This window comes from Drosophila albomicans, chromosome X (assembly GCF_009650485.2).
Source record: "Drosophila albomicans strain 15112-1751.03 chromosome X, ASM965048v2, whole genome shotgun sequence".
Classification (NCBI taxonomy): Eukaryota; Metazoa; Arthropoda; class Insecta; order Diptera; family Drosophilidae; genus Drosophila; species Drosophila albomicans.
Window position 1 is genome coordinate 7848151 of NC_047627.2, and position 18882 is coordinate 7867032.

At 38.3% G+C, this 18882-nt stretch overlaps 2 protein-coding genes across 5 annotated transcripts in view; one reads left to right on the forward strand and one right to left on the reverse strand.

The window, feature by feature from the left end:
* The window catches only part of LOC117568048 (sex peptide receptor), an 83877-nt gene extending 80765 nt beyond the window's left edge, over positions 1-3112 (forward strand). For all 4 annotated transcript variants that reach the window (XM_034248395.2, XM_052004527.1, XM_034248404.2 and 1 more), the window contains one exon: positions 442-3112. In XM_034248395.2, coding sequence (XP_034104286.1) covers positions 442-1171 — 730 coding nt within the window. In that variant the 3' untranslated portion in view covers positions 1172-3112. The remainder of the gene's footprint in view (positions 1-441) is intronic.
* A 700-nt stretch (positions 3113-3812) lies between these two features.
* LOC117567984 (membrane metallo-endopeptidase-like 1) lies at positions 3813-5702 on the reverse strand. The gene has a single exon (XM_034248306.1). The coding sequence runs from the start codon at positions 5700-5702 to the stop codon at positions 3813-3815; it is 1890 nt and encodes a 629-aa protein (XP_034104197.1).
* Positions 5703-18882: the final 13180 nt, after the last annotated feature.

Genomic DNA, 18882 nt, shown 5'->3' on the forward strand with positions numbered 1-18882 from the left:
CATATGGCGCATAGGTAATACGAATTACGTATACGTATGATTCACTTGCTTATTAAAGTAAGAAATTTGTTATGCTTTTTAATCAAAGTTTAAATTTCTAAATAAATACTAAATTAAATTATTAAATTTATATTTATGAAATTAAATTAAAAAATATAATAGAAGAGTAAGGTAAAGATATTTTCTAGCAATTATTTTTAAAGTTAATCGTGAGAATGCACTCACTCTTTATTTAGTTTGCGATCGAGCGATATTTCTTTTAGCATTGTTTTAACAAATTTCTGACAGTACTTAATCCCATTTATGCTAAAGTTATGATATGTTAGCGTTACAATTTAGCTAGTCTTGCCATATGTATCCAACTTTGCCAGCCTGTTACAATCGTAAATAGTTATATTAAATTACTTAATGTTCGCTTTCCTCTCCTCACACTTTTTGCAGATACATCTACGTTTGCCACGCTCCGATGGCTCGCACCTGGTGCACAATGCCGCGCGTGAAGCGCTGCACCTTCTACATCGCACTGCTGGCGTTTCTGCACCAGCTGCCGCGCTTCTTCGATCGCACCTACCTGCCCATGGACATCGAGTGGAACGGGAACTTGACCGAAGTGTGCCACGTGGAGACATCGCTGTGGGTGCACGAATACATTGGCGTTGATCTCTACTACACCAGCTACTATTTGTTTCGAGTTCTCTTCGTCCACTTTCTGCCCTGCATCATCCTGGTGACGCTGAACATTCTGCTGTTTGCGGCACTGCGGCAGGCACAGGAGCGACGCAAGTTGTTGTTTCGCGAGAATCGCAAGAAGGAGTGCAAGAAATTGCGTGACTCCAATTGCACCACTCTGATGTTAATTGTGGTTGTCACTGTGTTTCTCATTGCTGAAATACCGATTGCTGTGGTCACCTCCATGCACATTGTTAGCTCGCTGATTATTGAGTTTCTTGACTATGGCATTGCCAACATATTCATCATGCTAACGAATTTCTTTCTTGTGCTGAGCTACCCCATCAACTTTGGCATCTATTGCGGCATGTCGCGACAGTTTCGCGAGACCTTCAAGGAGATATTCATGGGTCGGATGGCGGGAAAGAAGGACAGCTCGTCAAAGTACTCGATGGTGAATGGACAGCGCACATGCACCAACACCAACGAGACTGTCCTCTAGTAATTGGTGATGTTGGTGCCGCGGCGCGGCAGCAGCGATCATCATCGCAGCCAGGCCGTTTGCACAGCCGTTGCCGATGGCACGGCGCCGCAGCATCAGCATCATCATCAGCATCAGCATCTACATCTGCATCATCATCAGCAACAGCGACGCACCAGCAACATGGAAATAATTGCCGAGGAGCGCAACGTCTAAGAATTCCGCTCTCCCTCTCTTTTCCTCTCTCTGTCTTTTGGTTTCAAACCATCACCTAAAGAAATAAAATAGTAAACAAACGAAACAGAATTGAGCGGATATTGAGTGTGGCATGCATAAAGCGATTTATTCGTGCCAATTTGTTATAGAATCGATAACAGAAAGACTGCATTTTTTTGTGTGTGTGATCGTCGAAGATGGGGAAAGCAAAGCTTGTGAAATTACCTTCTCTGCTTCTTGAGTCACAAATCAAATCGAAACCGAAACCGAACTGAAAAGCAGATGTTGCTGGGAAGGAAATTAGTAACATGAATCAACTGTCGATTAAAAAAGATAAAATCGTTGAAACCTTAATAGCAGTTCATTGGCACAGCGTTAAACAAATATTGCATCAACATTCAATACAAAATACACAGGATTCGAAAGGAAAAGTAACAAATAAATAAATAACCGACAAAATACATAACACAAAAATTCAATGTTAAATGTTTGTTCCAGTTCACTGATTAACAAAAATGTTTAAGCAAGAGAAAACAATTGAATTTAATATGTTTTATGTACGTTTTGTGTGTCTATGAGTGTGAAATATAACTAATATAGTCACAACAACTAAATACTACTAACTACTACAATAAATGAGAACAACTACAATTAGTTATGATAATGATTAGGAAATAAAAAAAGGTGATTATCACAGTCACTCCCTTGAAAACAAAATAACATCAATCGAGTTCAGAAAATTGTCAGTTGAATAGATGTGTTTCTGAATAGTTTTAGATCTTGCAAAACAAACAAAAATGTATATTTAATAGATGTAAAAAACAAATGCAAAAATCAATGTAATAAATGTATTAATTATAAAAAATAATAATTACAGGAACTGTGTGCATAGTTGTTGAAGATACAACTGACCTATGCAGTAATTTAGTAGATATAAAAAATTTAAACTTGAACTTCTATCACACAAACAAAAATACAAAAGGAAAGCAAAATTCAAGTGAAACCAAAAATAACAAGAGAAAGAAACAAAACGATACGAAGAGATTCTAAAACAAAAGTTTATTTTTGCGTGCGATTTTTGTACGGCATTTTTTGGCTAAAAAGTTGCTGTAAACAAAAAACTAATTAAACTTTAACAATAAGCTGACTTTCTTTAAGTGAAAACTAATAGTAAGCCAAACAAAAAACAACAACACAAAACTGAAAACAAAGTATGAAACTCATTTAAATTTGTAAACCTTTTGAGCCCCAAAGTTTACTGATTTAAATGACAGGCAAATAATAAATGCGAAACATCAATAAAAACGAAATTCGAAAAACGAAAAACGAAGAACAAAAACAACAAATAACAAACGTTTCAATTTTCGCTGTTTGCGGATTAAATAAATGCGATTACATTACATAAATAATAAAATAAATCATATAATATATATACTAAAAGAAGATAAAAGTTCATTGATATTTCCTAGGCATAGGTTCAGCTCCATATAACATATTATATAAATAAATATATACATACATATATACTATTTTTTTTGGTGCATTAGCGAAGTAAGTGGATAAGTTAAGTGAATAATAATGCGATAATTCAATGTTGATATCTGTCTGTGTACAAGTATTTTAAACAAATCTCAAGTTTAAATGTTTTACTCGTAAATCTCTGTAAACTAGCTCGATAAGTGCAACCAACAACAACAACAACAACAAAAATACGAATAAAACAAAACTTCAAGTTTTCTGTCTGAACCGAGTGACTTTTATTTAAAAGAGGATATTTTTAGTTTATTTTAATATTCGGGTTTAATTAGTTTGTTTTTGTTTTCTTTCAATTGCATTTAGTTAGCTTAGACTTAAATGGGGAGACTAAGACTTTGCTGATTATAAATTAATAATATATAAAATTTTGTAGTTCATGTTTATATGAAGTTTCTCTATTTATTTCACAAGAAGTAAAAGCTTTTATATTACGGTGCTGACCGTTTATTCTATTGCAATTATATATTATTGAAATTAATTTATATATTTATTTCCACATCATGAATATATAAAAGTTGTACACTTGCCCTATTTAGACATTCGTTTTATGCTTTGAATAATTGTTTAGTTTATAATTAAATTAAAGAGAACAAGTTTCTGAGTATATGCATATTTTATACATAATTAAATTTTATACATTTGCATTTAATTAGCTTAAATTAAATCATCTAGAACTATGCGTTGCTTAGGGATTTTGGATATCCATTTATTTTTATTTTTACATGTTGTAATATGTATTATGTTCATTACATATTGTAGCAAGAGCAACCTGTTGTATCTTGAAACTAGTCTGATGCTTGAGAGTCGAGTTCTAGTAGAAAAAACCTTAGTGCTAATTAAGCTAACGCTACAAGCGCTTTTTATCGTTTAACCACTTCTGTTTGTGGCACTTTCTTTGCCTCTCACTCATCTAGTACAATTGACACTCGTCTCTCACCGGCGAACTGCAATCGAAGGCGCTGTTAAAGGCCGCCGATGTGAAGACAGCATCGTTGATGCGCTGTCGACTTCCGCCATGGACATCAGAGTCCTGCCCCAGCTGCAGCTCATCCAGCTGGCAAAAGAACTGAGCAACATTCAAGAAGAAGAGTTGCTGCATCGATTTGTTGACTGCCACCGTCGCAGAGGAAGTTGCCACAAATGCCTCGTGGGCCAAAGTGAGTCCATTAATGTCGCAGAACTTCTCATCGGTCATGTCCTTGTACTTCCTACGAAAACACCGAGATTGCCGCACAAAATGTTCGCTCGCTCGCAGTTGTTGCCGCTGCTGTCGACTGCCCCGCGTGCCACGCGCATCGTAGATGACATCGGTGGGCGTAAAGCCGTGCGACATCTCGTGTCCGATGAGAAAGCCGAGTGCACTTTGCGTCAACAACGCCGGCTGTTGGGGCCAATAGATGGGCGGTGCAAGCAGCGAGTGCGGGACCAACACGAGATTGCGACCAGGCATAAAGAATGGCGAGGCATAGCTGCCGTAGCCATCGGGCTGCAGCAGATGCAGTGAAGCAGCAGCTGCTGCTATTGTATTGTTATTCTCTCCATCCGCCTCCAGCGCATCTTGCTGCTGTTGCCAGTTCAGCTGTTGCAGTATCGCCAGCAAGTTGCCGAAGTAATCGCTAACATTCAGCTGCAGCGGCGCATAGTGCGTCTCCAGCAGTCGAAGCTCCTCGTCCGCATCGCCGCCCGGCAACACGCTCACCTGCAATCGCATGCGTTGCAACTTATCGCGTAGAAAGCGCTGAGCTGGTGCCCCAAAATGATTTCGATTCTCTTGCAACTTGAGTGCGAAGCGTTGACGCAACTGTTCGAACAGCTGCTGCATCGTATCAGTCATCAGTTGTCGCTCCTCCGACTCCTGTTGCAGCAACCAGACAGCGGCATGCGTCAGCAGTTCGTGCGTCTGTCCGGCGCACTCGTGACGCGTAAACTGTGGCGCCCCACGCAACTGCAGCTTGTGCAACAGTCGCAGTAATGAGTAGTGCAGCAACACGGGTAGCGAATGTGTAGCAAGCAGACGTGGTAAGCGTTGCTTATAGTGACGCCAGTGAGTATCAAGCATCTGACTCGACTCCGGCTGCAGTGGCAGCGGCAACAGCCAATGATCGGGAAACTGTTGGAATGACAACACTTTACCGCTGCTCACATTATGTGGCAGCTGACTCAGCTGCAACTCCAGCTTCTCGAGTTTTATCCAGAGCTGCTCCCGTGGCATGCCGTGTGGCATGGCCAGCTGTTGATAGAGCCGCCGGAATTCGTCTCGCTTCAGGGGCAGAAACTCGGCAGCAGCCGCTGAGCCAGATTGCTTGTGTGGCCAATTCACGGTTATCTGACGCAGCCATTCAATGTCCGCTTTCTCCGCCTCGTCACTGCTTTCATAGTGTGGCAACAGGTCCAGACCATGGTCCAGCTTCAGCAGCTTAAGTAGCTTCCACTCGCTTTCGCTCCACTTCAGCAGAAAGTGTACAAAATGGGACGCCTTAAACTTGATTCGCTGGCGACGACAGGATCTGTAATTGTCTCTCAGCAGCTTGACAAAGCGTGGCTCATTCATCTTTGGGTCGCGATTCAGCATCGTGATTAAACGGCTTTTGTAATTGTAATCAAGTTGCCCCAGCTGACTGTAGTAGGCGTCGCTTCGATGCGCCTTTGCCCAGCCACCGCAAGCATGCTCGTAGAAATCAACGCAGGCATCGATCTTCGGATTCATGTGGTGCCACAGATAGTCGAGTGTTTGATTCTGGCTGCTGCCGCACACGAGTTGCAAGCACAATAAGTGCAACAGCAAGCGCAGCTTGCACATTTCGATTTGAATTTCGCGTGAGAACTGCGCAAATCCATTTACCAGCGATCAGATGATAATTCTAGCAAATCAATTCACTGGAATTCAACTCGCTGCCAAGCTGCCCCCATCTGATAACCCCATCAGAGGCAGATTCGTTGCTCACTCAGCTGAGGATGACATCAAGTCAAGTGACGCAGCTAATTAACACATAATTACGCGCTCACTAAAGGTGAGAGCTGCCGGCAAGTTGGCAACTCAAACTATATTTTGTTTGCAGAGCAATTGAAATTGAATTCACTCCGTTGTTTGTCTGTCGGTCTATCGGCTATCTTCTCAGCTATTTGATCGCCCATTAGAACCACTTTTGTGCAGAGAAACTCTAATTTTAGATATACTCAAATTTCTGCACAGTATTTTAAAAAATAAATATTTGTTTTCACTGTGTTTTATTATATAAATTTACTCCTCTATTGTTCAGAGTATCTTGGATTTTAGATTTATTTCTGATTTTATTTTATTATATTAATTCACTCCCGTGTTCGTCTATCTGTCTTCTAGTCCCTTTGATAGCAAATTAGCACCTCTTTTATTTAGTCTAATTATACCCGCTACCCATAGGGTAGAAGAGTATTATAACTTTGTGCCGGCAGGAAATGTATGTAAAAGGTAGAAGGAGGCATCTCCGACCCTATAAAGTATATATATTCTTGATCAGCGTCAACAGCCGAGACGATCTAGCCAAGTCCGTCTGTTCGTCTGTCCGTCCGTCCGTCCGTCCGTCCGTCCGTATGAAACACTGGATATCAGAGACTATAAGAGACAGAGCTATAATTTTTTTCGGCAGCATTTGTTATGTTTGCACGCAGATCAAGTTTGTTTCAAATTTTCGCCACGCCCCCTTCCGCCCCCGCAAATCAAAAATCGAATAACAAGCCTAATTTCAAAGCTAGAATTTTGGTATATACAATAATTACTGTAGAAGTTATGATTCCTGAAAATTTGGTTGCAATCAGATAAAAATTGTGGAAGTTATTAAAGAAATACTTTTGTATGGGCAAAAACTCCTACTTACTAGGGGTCTTAGTTACTTTGCTCGACAATCTGGAACATTGTGCAGTCTATGGTATATTCTGAATAGTGTACTAAATCGATATACCAAACATACTATTTTGTATATTTTTAGTAGTTTTTGTATTTTCGGTATATTTTGAAAATGATACCGCAATATTTAGCCTTTATAAAAATGGGTAGCGGGTATCTCACAGTCGAGCACACTCGACTGTAACTTTCTTACTTGTTCTACTTTCTGTAAAGTTCAAATTTCTGCACAATTTCTTTATTTGTAATATGGAATAAACTTACTTGAAATAAAAAACAAGTAAGAAAGCTACAGTCGAGTGTACTCGACTGTGAGATACCCGCTACTCATTTTTAATCAAGGCAAAATCATCATTTTCAAAATATACCGAATATACTGCAAAATATTAAAAATATACCAAATGGTATATTTGGTATATAGATATAGTACACCATTCAAAATATACCAAAGACGGCACAGTGTACCAGATTGTCGGCCAAAGCAACTCAGACCCCTAGTAAGTAGGCGTTTTTGCCCATACAAAAGTATTTCTTTAATAAATTCGACAATTTTTATCTGATCGCAACCAAATTTTCAGGAATCATAACTAATATAGTTGTTATTGTATGTACCAAAACTCTAGCTTTAAAATTACGCTTGTTATTCGATTTTTTTTTATTTTCGGGGGCGGAAGTGGGCGTGGCAAAAATTTGAAACAAACTTGATCTCCGTGCAAACATAACAAATGCTGTCGAAAAAAAATTATAGCTCTATCTCTTATAGTCTCTGAGATCTAGGTGTTCATACGGACAGACGGACAGACACACAGACGGACAGACGGACAGACAGACAGACGGACATGGCTAGATCGTCTCGGCTGTTGACGCTGATCAAGAATATATATACTTTATAGGGTCGGAGATGCCTCCTTCTACCTGTTACATACATTTCCTGTCGGCACAAAGTTATAATACCCTTCTACTCTTTGGGTAGCGGGTATAAAAATATTTATATTTAGCTTTTAATTACTATATAAGTGTACTTATCGGTTTTCCTCGCTGTCTATTAGTCTATTGAATCATTGATTAGTATCAGCGAATTTTAATTTATTAAAAATTCTAATTTCTGAATCATTTTTGTATTAAGTACAAATAAAAAATGTAGCGATGCTTATAGTGATATTTAAAGATATTATTTTATGACAACAATACACAAAAATGTTCACAAATTTCTTCAACTTAAATTCTAATTCAAATATTGAACTTTTACTGTAAAGTTGAAAGTACTTCTTCCTTTTGCTTGAACTTTTATTCTCTGTCTGTTCATCTGCCCTTACGCTTGTCAGCCTTTTCGCCTATTTGTCTGCCCCTGTTTCTCTTTGACTATCAATGCGAGTTTAAGCAGTCTTTTCCTTCTGTCCATGTCTTTGTCTTCTTGGCAGATTGTCCTCCAACTCTGTCAATCTCTGTCTGTCTGTCTATCTTCTCGTCATACTATGCATATTTGGGCTATTCTACTTATCAGTTGCATCGTTTGCTTATCACACAAAACTCAGCTTAATTGATTTAATTTTTGCATTGATTCTGAGCAGCAAAGTTCACCTACAAAGGGCACTTGCTAGTTTTGCAGCTCGCAGTTTATAGTTCACAGTTCACAGCTGTTGGTTAAGTTAATCATAAGATAATAAAAGTTTTCGACTTGCTGACAAGCGAAATAGAGCGTTGGGGCGGGTGAAGGGCGTAGGGCGAAGGGAGGAGCAAAAGTTTTCGGGGGAATTTGGATTTGCATTGAGCGCTCAACGGTTTAAGTTTTCCACTGATTAAACAGTTTTCTGTTACGCCCACAAGCCCGCCTAAGCTCACAAATATGCATAGCAAAGTTCAACTTAAGGGGAGATCATAAAATGGGGAAAAATGCAACTGAAAATTGCCAAAGGTTGCCGCCGTTTTTCCCTTTGGCTCATTCAGATTTAATGCACTTGCCACTAAAGTGTGGCAAGCAGTCAAAGGGGGTTTTTGCAGGCGGGATCATGTTGCAAATGCTGCTGGGCTTTAGCTTTGGCTTTGGGTTGCGGCTGCTCCCGTTCCCCGTTCTTCGGTTGCTGCTGCTGTTCGCTGTTCGCTGTCATTGTCGGCGTTATACTTGAAAGTTCTCGTCAAAGTCATGAAAATTTCGTTGCGTTTTAGCTGCCAGCAAAGTCTGTGCAAGTGTGTGCATGTGTGTGACAGTGCGTAGCAAAAAAAAAATGTCCTCGATGAAGCGCGGAAAAGCTGTGCAAAGTGCACTGGCAACAACAGCTCGTCTGCCACTCAAACTTCAACCGTCTGAAGCCTGGCATCCGGTCTCTGTTCTCTGTTCTCTGTGTCTGTACCAGGGATAACAAAATGTCCGCTACATATATATATCATATCATTATATATCAGGCAGCGTAATATGTGAGAGGACCACACACAGCACCCACAATCGCATGTTGATCAATTTTAAGCCTTGCTCCCGAAAAGTAGGCAACAACAAGCCTCATTTATTTCACTCAAAATTGATTGACGCCCACGCCTCCGAAAGAAAGAACTTTCATATTAAAGTCAACAGCAAGAGAGCAAAAGAGAAAAGGGGCAAAGAAATGGGTGAAAGCAGAACATTGAGCAGGGCAACAGATAATCAATCAGAAGCTGCTTATTGGCTTTTCAAAATGCGTCTAACAAAATAAATAAAAGTCAAAGCGACAATGTGGCATGTTATGCTGCCACAACCACTAAGCACAGACACTTCACACACATACTCTTGCACACACACACATACATACACGCTTCGCTTTTGTGCCCCATCATCTGACCCGAAAATAAGCAAGTCCAAGTCCAAGGCTGGACCCACAAACTGTTGTTGTTGTTGTTGTTGGAGCTGTTGCCGTTGCCGACTAATGCCAATTTAATGCTGTGTGTGTCTGTGTGCATCTTCCCTCTCCCTCACTCTCTCTCTCTTCTGTATGTGTGTTTGTGCGTTAGTGTGTGACTAAGCCCATACTAATGCCCAAGTATCGATAAACGTATATAATCAAAGGCAATTAGGCTTTTGAGAATTGCTCTTTCCCCTCATCTTCTATTCGCTTCGTTTTTGCTGCCGTTTGTTGCCAGCGTGCTCTAATTAATTTTCAATTGAATTTATGCGTCTCGCACAACACCAACAGCAACAACAATAACAACAAGAAGAAGATAACAATAGTAGCAATAAAATGTCTAAAAATAGCATTTTATTGAAGCACTTCATTGAATTTTCACGCTTCATGAAGATTATCACAGCCTTTGACTGAAGCATTCAGTCCTCGAAGCCAGTTCACGTACTTTGTACTCTCTACTCTGTCCTCTATCCTCTATCTCCTGTCCTCGCACTCTGCACGTACTTTGTGTCCCCAAAATCGAATCGGAGCTCATTTTACTGCCACCTGACACCTTCTCTCTTATTAGAAGACATTTTTTTCCACATGAATCAATAAATTCACGAAAGGTACAAAGCTCAGTGCGACAAATCTACTTCTAACCTAAATACAGAATTTAATATAGTCAACAGCAAGTTAACAACAATTTATTTATACGAACTTGAATTGTATTACAAAAAAAATATTAAAAATGTAGAATTTTTTAAAAAATTAAATATAATATTCTTTTTTTTTTTTATTAAAATAATAACGAAATGATAACAAAGATAGGTGCACTGTTACCTAACTGGGCAACTTAAACAAATCAGAAATAATAAACAGAAAATTAATTATTTCAGCAGCACATAATAAATATAAAGTAAATAAAGATTGTATAAATTGAACCTAAGGCTATACGATAAATGTATGAATAGAAGAGTCTACATGTAAGGAAACTTGAACTTTATTATTTCGATTTTACAAAAAATAATTAAATTCCACGACAATTTGCCTTACAAAATCTGTAAATAAAAACATTATCTTTCTTATTAGAATGGCAAGGCTAATGTGCTAATAACACTAACCAAAGTGTTCCAAAGAATTTATTCTTTGGTCAGCACTAATAATTAAGCCGTATGCAATTTTTTGTGGTATACTTCAAGGGCTCACCAACTGATTCTTTGATTACATCAACAAACCACACATGGCGCTACACATCAACTGTTTTTTTACATTTTTGCTTGCTTTTAAGTTATGTTCGCCTGGTATTTCGTTTCCACATTCTAACCATTCATAGCGGCTTTACATAGCTAAGCTAGGCAAGAAAGTGCCAAGACAGCAGATGAAATACCAGGTGAACATACATACATAAATCAGCAACAAACAAATATACAGTAAGTCACTTTCTTACTTTATGGCGCCATTTACTTCTCTTTCAAAGTATGCTACAAGTAATAGAATAACTTTGCAGTGGAATTTTAATAATCAATTGAAGCGATCTGCTACAGATTTTTCGGGACTTCGATCTTGCCAATCTAAGCTGCCGTGAAAAATCAGCTGGTGAAACACCAGGCGAACATGAATTGGTAGAAAACAGAAATGCAGAAAGTCACAAGGATTGAACTGGCAAACCTTCAACTTATTAATATGTACAGCCTAAAACTACACGATATAAAATCTGTGATTTTTCAATTAACGCGTCCTAAAAGTATGCTATAAAAACAGAGGTGATTTAGTAGCCTCAGCGCGTCAATTTGCATTATTAGATCAATTTTATATCTAATACATCACATCCGAATCTCTCTTAAGTTTGTAAAATTTTGTTGCAATTGAAACCCTAGGCGCTCATGTCTTTTGGGATAGCTTGTGTAGAGACATGTGTTTTCAATATCATTTGAGGTTCTCTTTTCTCAAACATATCTTTTGGAAAGAGCTTGTTGCATTCGATTTTTAAAGATTAGCTTTATCAATAAGCGTAAAAAAATTATGGGTTCATCAAGGCGCACAATCGGCGTAGAGAAATTAATCAATCTATGCCGCAATGCAACAATGCGACTTAAAAAGCTTCAAACTTTAAGTTTTACAAAACTATTAAAGACAAGTTTCCAATAACAATTTTTTTTAAGTAAAACTAAAAAGAAAAATTGCATTACAAACTTTATAAATAACACTTTATTCTTGTGCTTATATTATTCTTAAAAGCAGATCAAAAAGACTTGAAATTAATTGCATATCTCGACTAAAGCAGTTGATCAGTTGATTGCCCTGCATGGCATCGTTAAAGTTGCGACTGTCTTGCATTAATGTTAATAGGTTGCTGTACTCCTTTTGCCTTGAGGCTATTAGCGCAAATTACAAAATTACAAAACGAGCGAGCGTTAACATAAACTAAATACAAAACGGATGCCAAAACGACGGTAAATGGCAAATTTCCCCTTGCAATTAAACATAAAACCGGAGAGCCCAATAAACCCAAATACCAAACACAAAAAAAAAACAAAAATGAGACAGAGGAAAAAAAGACGAAGAGAAAAGCCCCCAAAAACGCTCAGACAAACCGCAGACAAATGCTCCACAAAGCACATCAACAGCAAAAGAAAAAAAAAAAAGAAAAAAAATTGAATATAAAAAATAGCCGCATGCATTTAAATTAAAATCTAACCGAGCCCTCAGGCGGTCAGGGAGCATTGTCTGCCCCTTTTGTTCCGGTCATGTTTCTCGGGGGGCGAACCAAAGCGATGCCCTAATTGTGTACGCATATCCTTTACAACAATAAAAACCACAATAGCAACAACAACGAACACAAAAATGACAACAACTATAACCACAACGGCAAACACACACACAGAGAGAGAGAGAGAGAGAGAGAGAGAGAGAGAGAGAGAGAGAGAGAGAGAGAGAGAGAGAGAGAGGCAACAACTATCAATTCCTAAATGCGGTTGTGCACTAGATGAGCTTTTGGCACATAATTAGCAGCGAAACATTTCGTTTCGCTTCGCTTTCGTTTTCGTTTTGTTTCGTATCATTTGAGAACCTCAGACCTTATAATGAGGTCAACAAACAGGCCAAAAGCACACAAGCACGCACACACACACATATAGAGAGAAAGATGCTGCCGCTAGGCGAATGCCATTTTGTTGCAAACTAACCGACAATCTGTGGCAATTTGTCGTTTTGTTGTCTTTGGTTGCGGTCTCTCAAAACTGCTCAAAATTGATGGATCAAAGAAGCCGAAACAAACTCACAATACCGCCCAAACCAATATTCGCTTTCACATTCGCTTTAATTAAGGGCAAATGTCTGTCATAATGCAATTAAAACTCAAGTGTTATTCGATTAAACTGCGAGTTGACTAAACATTTTCGCTTAAATTCCTTTATTCATCTCCCTCAACAACTATCAAGCATGACTATCGCTTAAGTGTCGAGCAGAATAATGAATGAATGGAGAGTGTTAGATCATGACTTGCATTCGCTTTAATTTACTCGAGAATAACAAACCAAAATCCCCCCTCTCCGTGCACTTTAGCTGACAAATCATATCCAGCTAATGGAAATGAAAATAGAAACGGAAAATGACGATGGCGATGGCGATGGCAATGGCAATGGAAATGAGTTCTGCTTTTGTTAATAAACAAATAAATATCAAACTCATGGTAGTGCATGGAAAATTTCCTCTTGAAATAGTTCATTATTTCATATTGTCTGTCGACATTTATTATTTATTAAACGAATTTAATTAAATTTTTCGAATTTCTATGCAAATAAATACGCACAGCTTTGAATTCAGTTTTAATTTTAAATTAGCTTTTTTAGTTTTCCATTGCTTATTTCATTCAATTTCAAAAGATGAAGTTTCTGTATTTTACTATTTCTTGAGTTTAATTGAAAATAGTTTTGTTTGCTTGTTGTATTCATCTTTTAAACAATGTAATTGTATCTTTTCTTATAAGTCTAATATTTCATTTTAAATAAACTTTATTTCTTCAAAATAGTTTCCTTTTTCATTATTTTCTATTTTTAAATAATGAACTATTCACAATTATTGAAGTGTCTATTCTACTGTCTAGAAGAAGTTCTCCATATTTACCTTGAACATTTGCATGCATCTCATTTGTGAACTTGCTATTCTTATGCTTGTCAGCATGCGTATTTACATTTCCATCTGTCTTCCTATAGCTATTTGTATCCGTAATCCCATTCCGTTGCCAATTCCTGCTGCTATTTCTATTCCCATACCTCACACTAGCAATTGGGTCGACATAATCATCAGCTCAGCAGTCAGTCAGTCATTCAGTCACTCAGTCACTCAGTCAGTTGTGAGCTGAGCCATTAGCATTTTACTTATAGTGCGACACACGCAAACAGGACCAAACAAGGACCTCAGTCCGGCATGTGAAATGGGACGGACATTTGTCACGAGTGCACAATCAAAAGGTGTTTCTAATTTATGAATCAACGTAATTAGCTTTAATAATACTGCTACATGAGCATGTTTCTGTTTCTGTTGTTGTTGTTGTTGTTGTTGTTGTTGCCACACATAAATTAGCTACGCATATGAGTGAAGGTTGGGCGTTATGTGGGCGTGTCTGCTTCCCCAAAAATTTGGTATTCATATTCATTAACCCGAGTGGGGAAAGAGAGTATGAGGATTGTGTGCGAGTTCAACGAAACTGTGATTTATGCATAACAAAACTGTGATCGAAGCGTCAAACTCGAATGCGAATTAAAGCTAAAATTAAAAATAAATATGTAAAGCAAGCAGAAATATTGATTGAATTGCTGCCACTCGCCTAACCCCTTGAGGTGACTCTCAAAAATAGCCACGTACCTGAGACTGAGACTGAAACTCGAGTTATTTGCAATCAATTTGCTGGAATTGAAATGTCAGAGAGAGAGAGAGAGAGAGAGAGAGAGTGCTTTAATTAAAGCGGCATTTTGCCAGGCTATTTTCGGGTCAACTTTGTTGCCAGAAAGTAGATAATAATTGTTGTGGGCTTCGAGTGTTTCGCAAAGATGTTGCAAGTAATTTGCACAAAACTTTTGCCACTGCGTTGCCCTGGACAACATGGCGTATGTGTAATGCGTGTAATTCAATAAACTTTGTGTACGAAATGAAAACTAAAACCCCGGGACAAAAACCAAGTGTGCGGCATTGTTTGTCGTCGTCCAGCGCTTTTCGCTTCGAGCCAAACAAGAAAAATATATGTATGCAATTTCAGTCAATTTGTCCTTTACTTACGACTGTCTTAATGATTGTGCTATTTGGTGTGAGGCAAGGAGAGCTGCATGTGCTGCGATAATATCATCTATCAATTAATTAGACTTTCATTACAAGTTACTTTTTGGGTGCCCAAGGGCCAATTGTTTGTAACTCGAACTCGAACTTCAACTCGAACTCGAGTGTGCACAGCTTGAGGTCTATTTTCAGCTTGTCCAGTTCGAACAACGTCGATTGGATTCGGAATTTGTAGTTATTGCTACTGCACTCGATAAGGTGGCCACCACAATAGCATATCGATTTATTGTCATCGCTCTGTGAACAACTGACAAATGCATTTGCAGCTACAAAGTAAGCCACATGACAGTCAACAAAGCCACGTTTAGTGGGTGTCGTTTTCCCTGAAAGCGCCTGAAACTGAGGGATTCGAGTTTGCTAAGTGTGGGTTCAATGTGTGCCTGAGTGTGTGTTTGTATGGGTGTGTGCGTGTATGTGTGTATGTGTGTGTTTGTGTCACATTCTTATGAAGCGACTGCGGTTTTTGCGGCTTGCAAGCAAAATCCCACTACCACCAAAAGCTGACCCCCGCATCGGACGCATCGGACGGTGTGCGGCACAGTGGGCGCAATTGCCACAAAACTGTTGGCTGATCCCATTTCACGCAGTTCAATTGACAGCTCACACCAACAGGCTGCGAGGGTGTCTGCTTAAGTTGAGAAAAACGAGAATAGTCTGAGTCTGTGTAAAGGAGAAGTTAACTCATAAATTGTAGGTGAAGAAAATGCATGATTAAAAAAATATTGACATGTTGAAAATGTATAAAATTTCAACTGCTTTGAATATAACAAGGGAAATACAAAAAAAAAGAAAAAATTAGAAATATATAATGCCAAAATTGATAAAAGGTTTTTTCTTAAATGAAAACCAAAACTCTATATTACCCAATCTTAAAATTCAAGATTATAATTTTATTTTAAGAATAAAAAAAGTTCAAAATTTAACCAAGAATGCAAAATCTTATATCAAGACTTACAATCTACTTTTCAATATAGATTTTTTTCCTTCTGAGTAAATATGAACTATTAAAAATCTGTGTGTCTATAATTTTTGTACTGACTGATGGCGGATCACTGTCTATCAGACAACACTTTATTCAAAAAAAGAGAAGCTGTGTAATCAATGTTAAGCTCTGCTGCTTAACCACGCCCATTTATCCGGTCCGCCTTCGCTACTATCTCGGTCCGCCGCCTAGTAAAACACACACGCATTCATTTGCCACACATAAACTAAAATTTTTGGCAAGCCAATTTTTCACTCGATCGTTTCTCAAGCAATTATCTGCAATACTGTGAGATGCTGCACAACTGTTGAGCAACTGTTGATCAAAAGTACACTAAGCAAGCTCAAACATTTTTGTGTAGCTCTCGCGCTTGACCACGCCCACTTAGCAGCTTCGCCTCTACAATTATCTCGGTCCGCCGCCTAGTCAAACACACACACAGCTTATGATGCGAATATTCACAAATTTTTGGCATTGACTTTTTGAGCCAAACACTTCAATCAACTACTAGCGACTAGCAAGAGCAATGCATTGAACTGAGTTTTAGCTCTGCACAACTGTTAGTAAAAGTCTGAAATGTTTAGCAACTGTTGATCACAGGCAGCTCAAGCATTATCTAAGCAATCTTCTTGAAGCTCTCCTGCACGACCACGCCCATTTAGAAGGTCCGCCTTCACTGTTATCTCGGTTCGCCGTCTAGTCAAATATATTTTCTTGTCTGTTGATTTGCATTACGACAAATTTTTGGCAATGACATTTTTACTTTTTAAATAGCAGCCAAATTTGTCCACTAGTTAAAATTCTACACAACTGTTGAGTAACAGTTGATCTTAGCTTAGGAATCTTTCTTAAGCTCTGCTACTTGACCACGCCCACTTAGCTCTTCCGCCTTCACAATTATCTCGGTCCGCCGCCTATTAAAACACACACTCAGCATATGACACGAATACTTTAAAATTTTTGGCAATGTCATTTTGAGCCACACACTTCAATCAAATATTATATAATACTAGCGACTATCTAGATCAATGCATTGCAAATCTCTGTTAACACAACTGCCTGGCAACTGTTGATCAAAAGCCGGTTAAGCCCTACCTAAGCAATCATCTTGAGGCTCTCCTGCACGACCACGCCCACTTAGTAGGTCCGCCTTTACAATTATCTCGGTCCGCAGCCTAGTAAAACACATACTCGGCATTTAACACGGATACTCACAAATTTTTGGTAATGACTTTTTCAGTCATGCAGCTTACTCTGCCAAAACAGCTTTCTTTTCTGCTCAACTGTTTAGCAAAAGTCACAACTGCTTAGCAACTGTTGATCAAAGGCCGCTTAAGCACTACCTAAGCACGCTTGTTAATATTTGTGAAGCTCGACTGTCTGTACACGCCCACTTAATTTATCCGCCTTCAAGAATAACTCGGTCCGCCGCCTAGTCCAAAAAAAACCACAAGTATTTAGGGTACATATTGGCCAATTTTTGGCAACCCATTTTTTGCACTTTTAAGGGAAAATAACTTTAATAACTTTCAATCTGCTTTGTAAATGCAAGGATCGAAGACTCATTGAAATAAGATCCGTATTGGGCAAAGCAAGATTTTAAGAAAAATATGCAATGCTCCATGGTTTATGAGGACAAGGGATATCGAAAGAAATATTGGATTCCGAAATTTGGAGATATCTTGCAGTTGCAGTTATTTTAATAGACTGACCTTACTCTTCGTCTCTTGAAATGCAAGGGCAATATGCCTATACGAAGACTGCACTCGAAGGATCTGCCTGCTAGGCTTATATCCTAATCTGTCTGTGATGTGCTTATGTATAAATTACTCTTAATGTATGGTAAATCTAGTGCTGATGTTTTGTTTTAATAGTCAATATGTGAAATTAATAATGTGTAATTAGGTTAATCTAAATGTGTAATTAAGTTGTCAAACCAAATTAAAACAATCTAAATAAATAGTTACAATAAGAGAAAAAATGCTTATATACAAACATTGTACAACTTCAAAGGTCTGTAACTTTTTTCTAATGCACGCATTTTTAGAATCTTAGTCTTGTTTTATTAGTTATAGCATTTACTATTATTAAACAAAATTGAAAGCCATTTGTTATCAGTTAATGAAAATGACACGCCAAACTGTAAAAAAAAGTCAAATGATACAAATGTATATTAAATTCTTTGGCTTGACTGACTCGCTTCTAGCGATATGAATTTAACACAATTATATAGAAAGTTATTGCGTGTAATTGTAATGCTAAATATTTTACATTTAGAAATTTTTACAATTGTAAATTTGAAATGAATTTTAATTCAAAGTGACTTCAGCTCAGTCTGCAAATGAAAATACACAATTTAATTTAATCAGAATACACAAACATTTCTAATAACAAGTTTTATAACAAATGTGCTTGAGTTGAACTACTAGAATGAACACAAACAATTAAACAATTTTTAATAATTCCTCTATTCTGGTTGTATTGCTTAAACTTTTGATTAATTGTTTGACCATCCTCGCACAATTTGAGGCAACAACGCAGCGTTTTGCATAGAAATTCATATGTGATGCACATTGTGCGACCCGCGGCGCATGTGTCAAGTGCCACTCTGTGTGCTAATCTCCATATGTGTGTGTTGACTGTGTTTCCGAGTGTGCGTGTGTGTGAGAATCGCTGCGCACAGTAGCCGTCATTTAATTTCACGCTTGCCAACCACGATGGGTTCCCACAGCCTCGATCCCGCCTCTCTCTCTCTTTCCCCCCCTTCTGCTGCCCAGGGGAGCTGAAAAGTGGCCCATGCCAATCGTTTTGTGTGTGTGTGAGTGTGTGTTGACGCTGCTGTTGCAAATATTTTGCAACACTATAATTCGGTTAAAGTCCAGTTAGCTGCTAATGTTTTCTAATTTAATTATATAGTCCTACTCGACCC

Coding starts and splice junctions, on each gene's coding strand:
- LOC117567984 (XM_034248306.1), bottom strand. CDS start 5,702: ATGTGCAAGCTGCGCTTGCTGTTGCACTTATTGTGCTTGCAACTCGTG.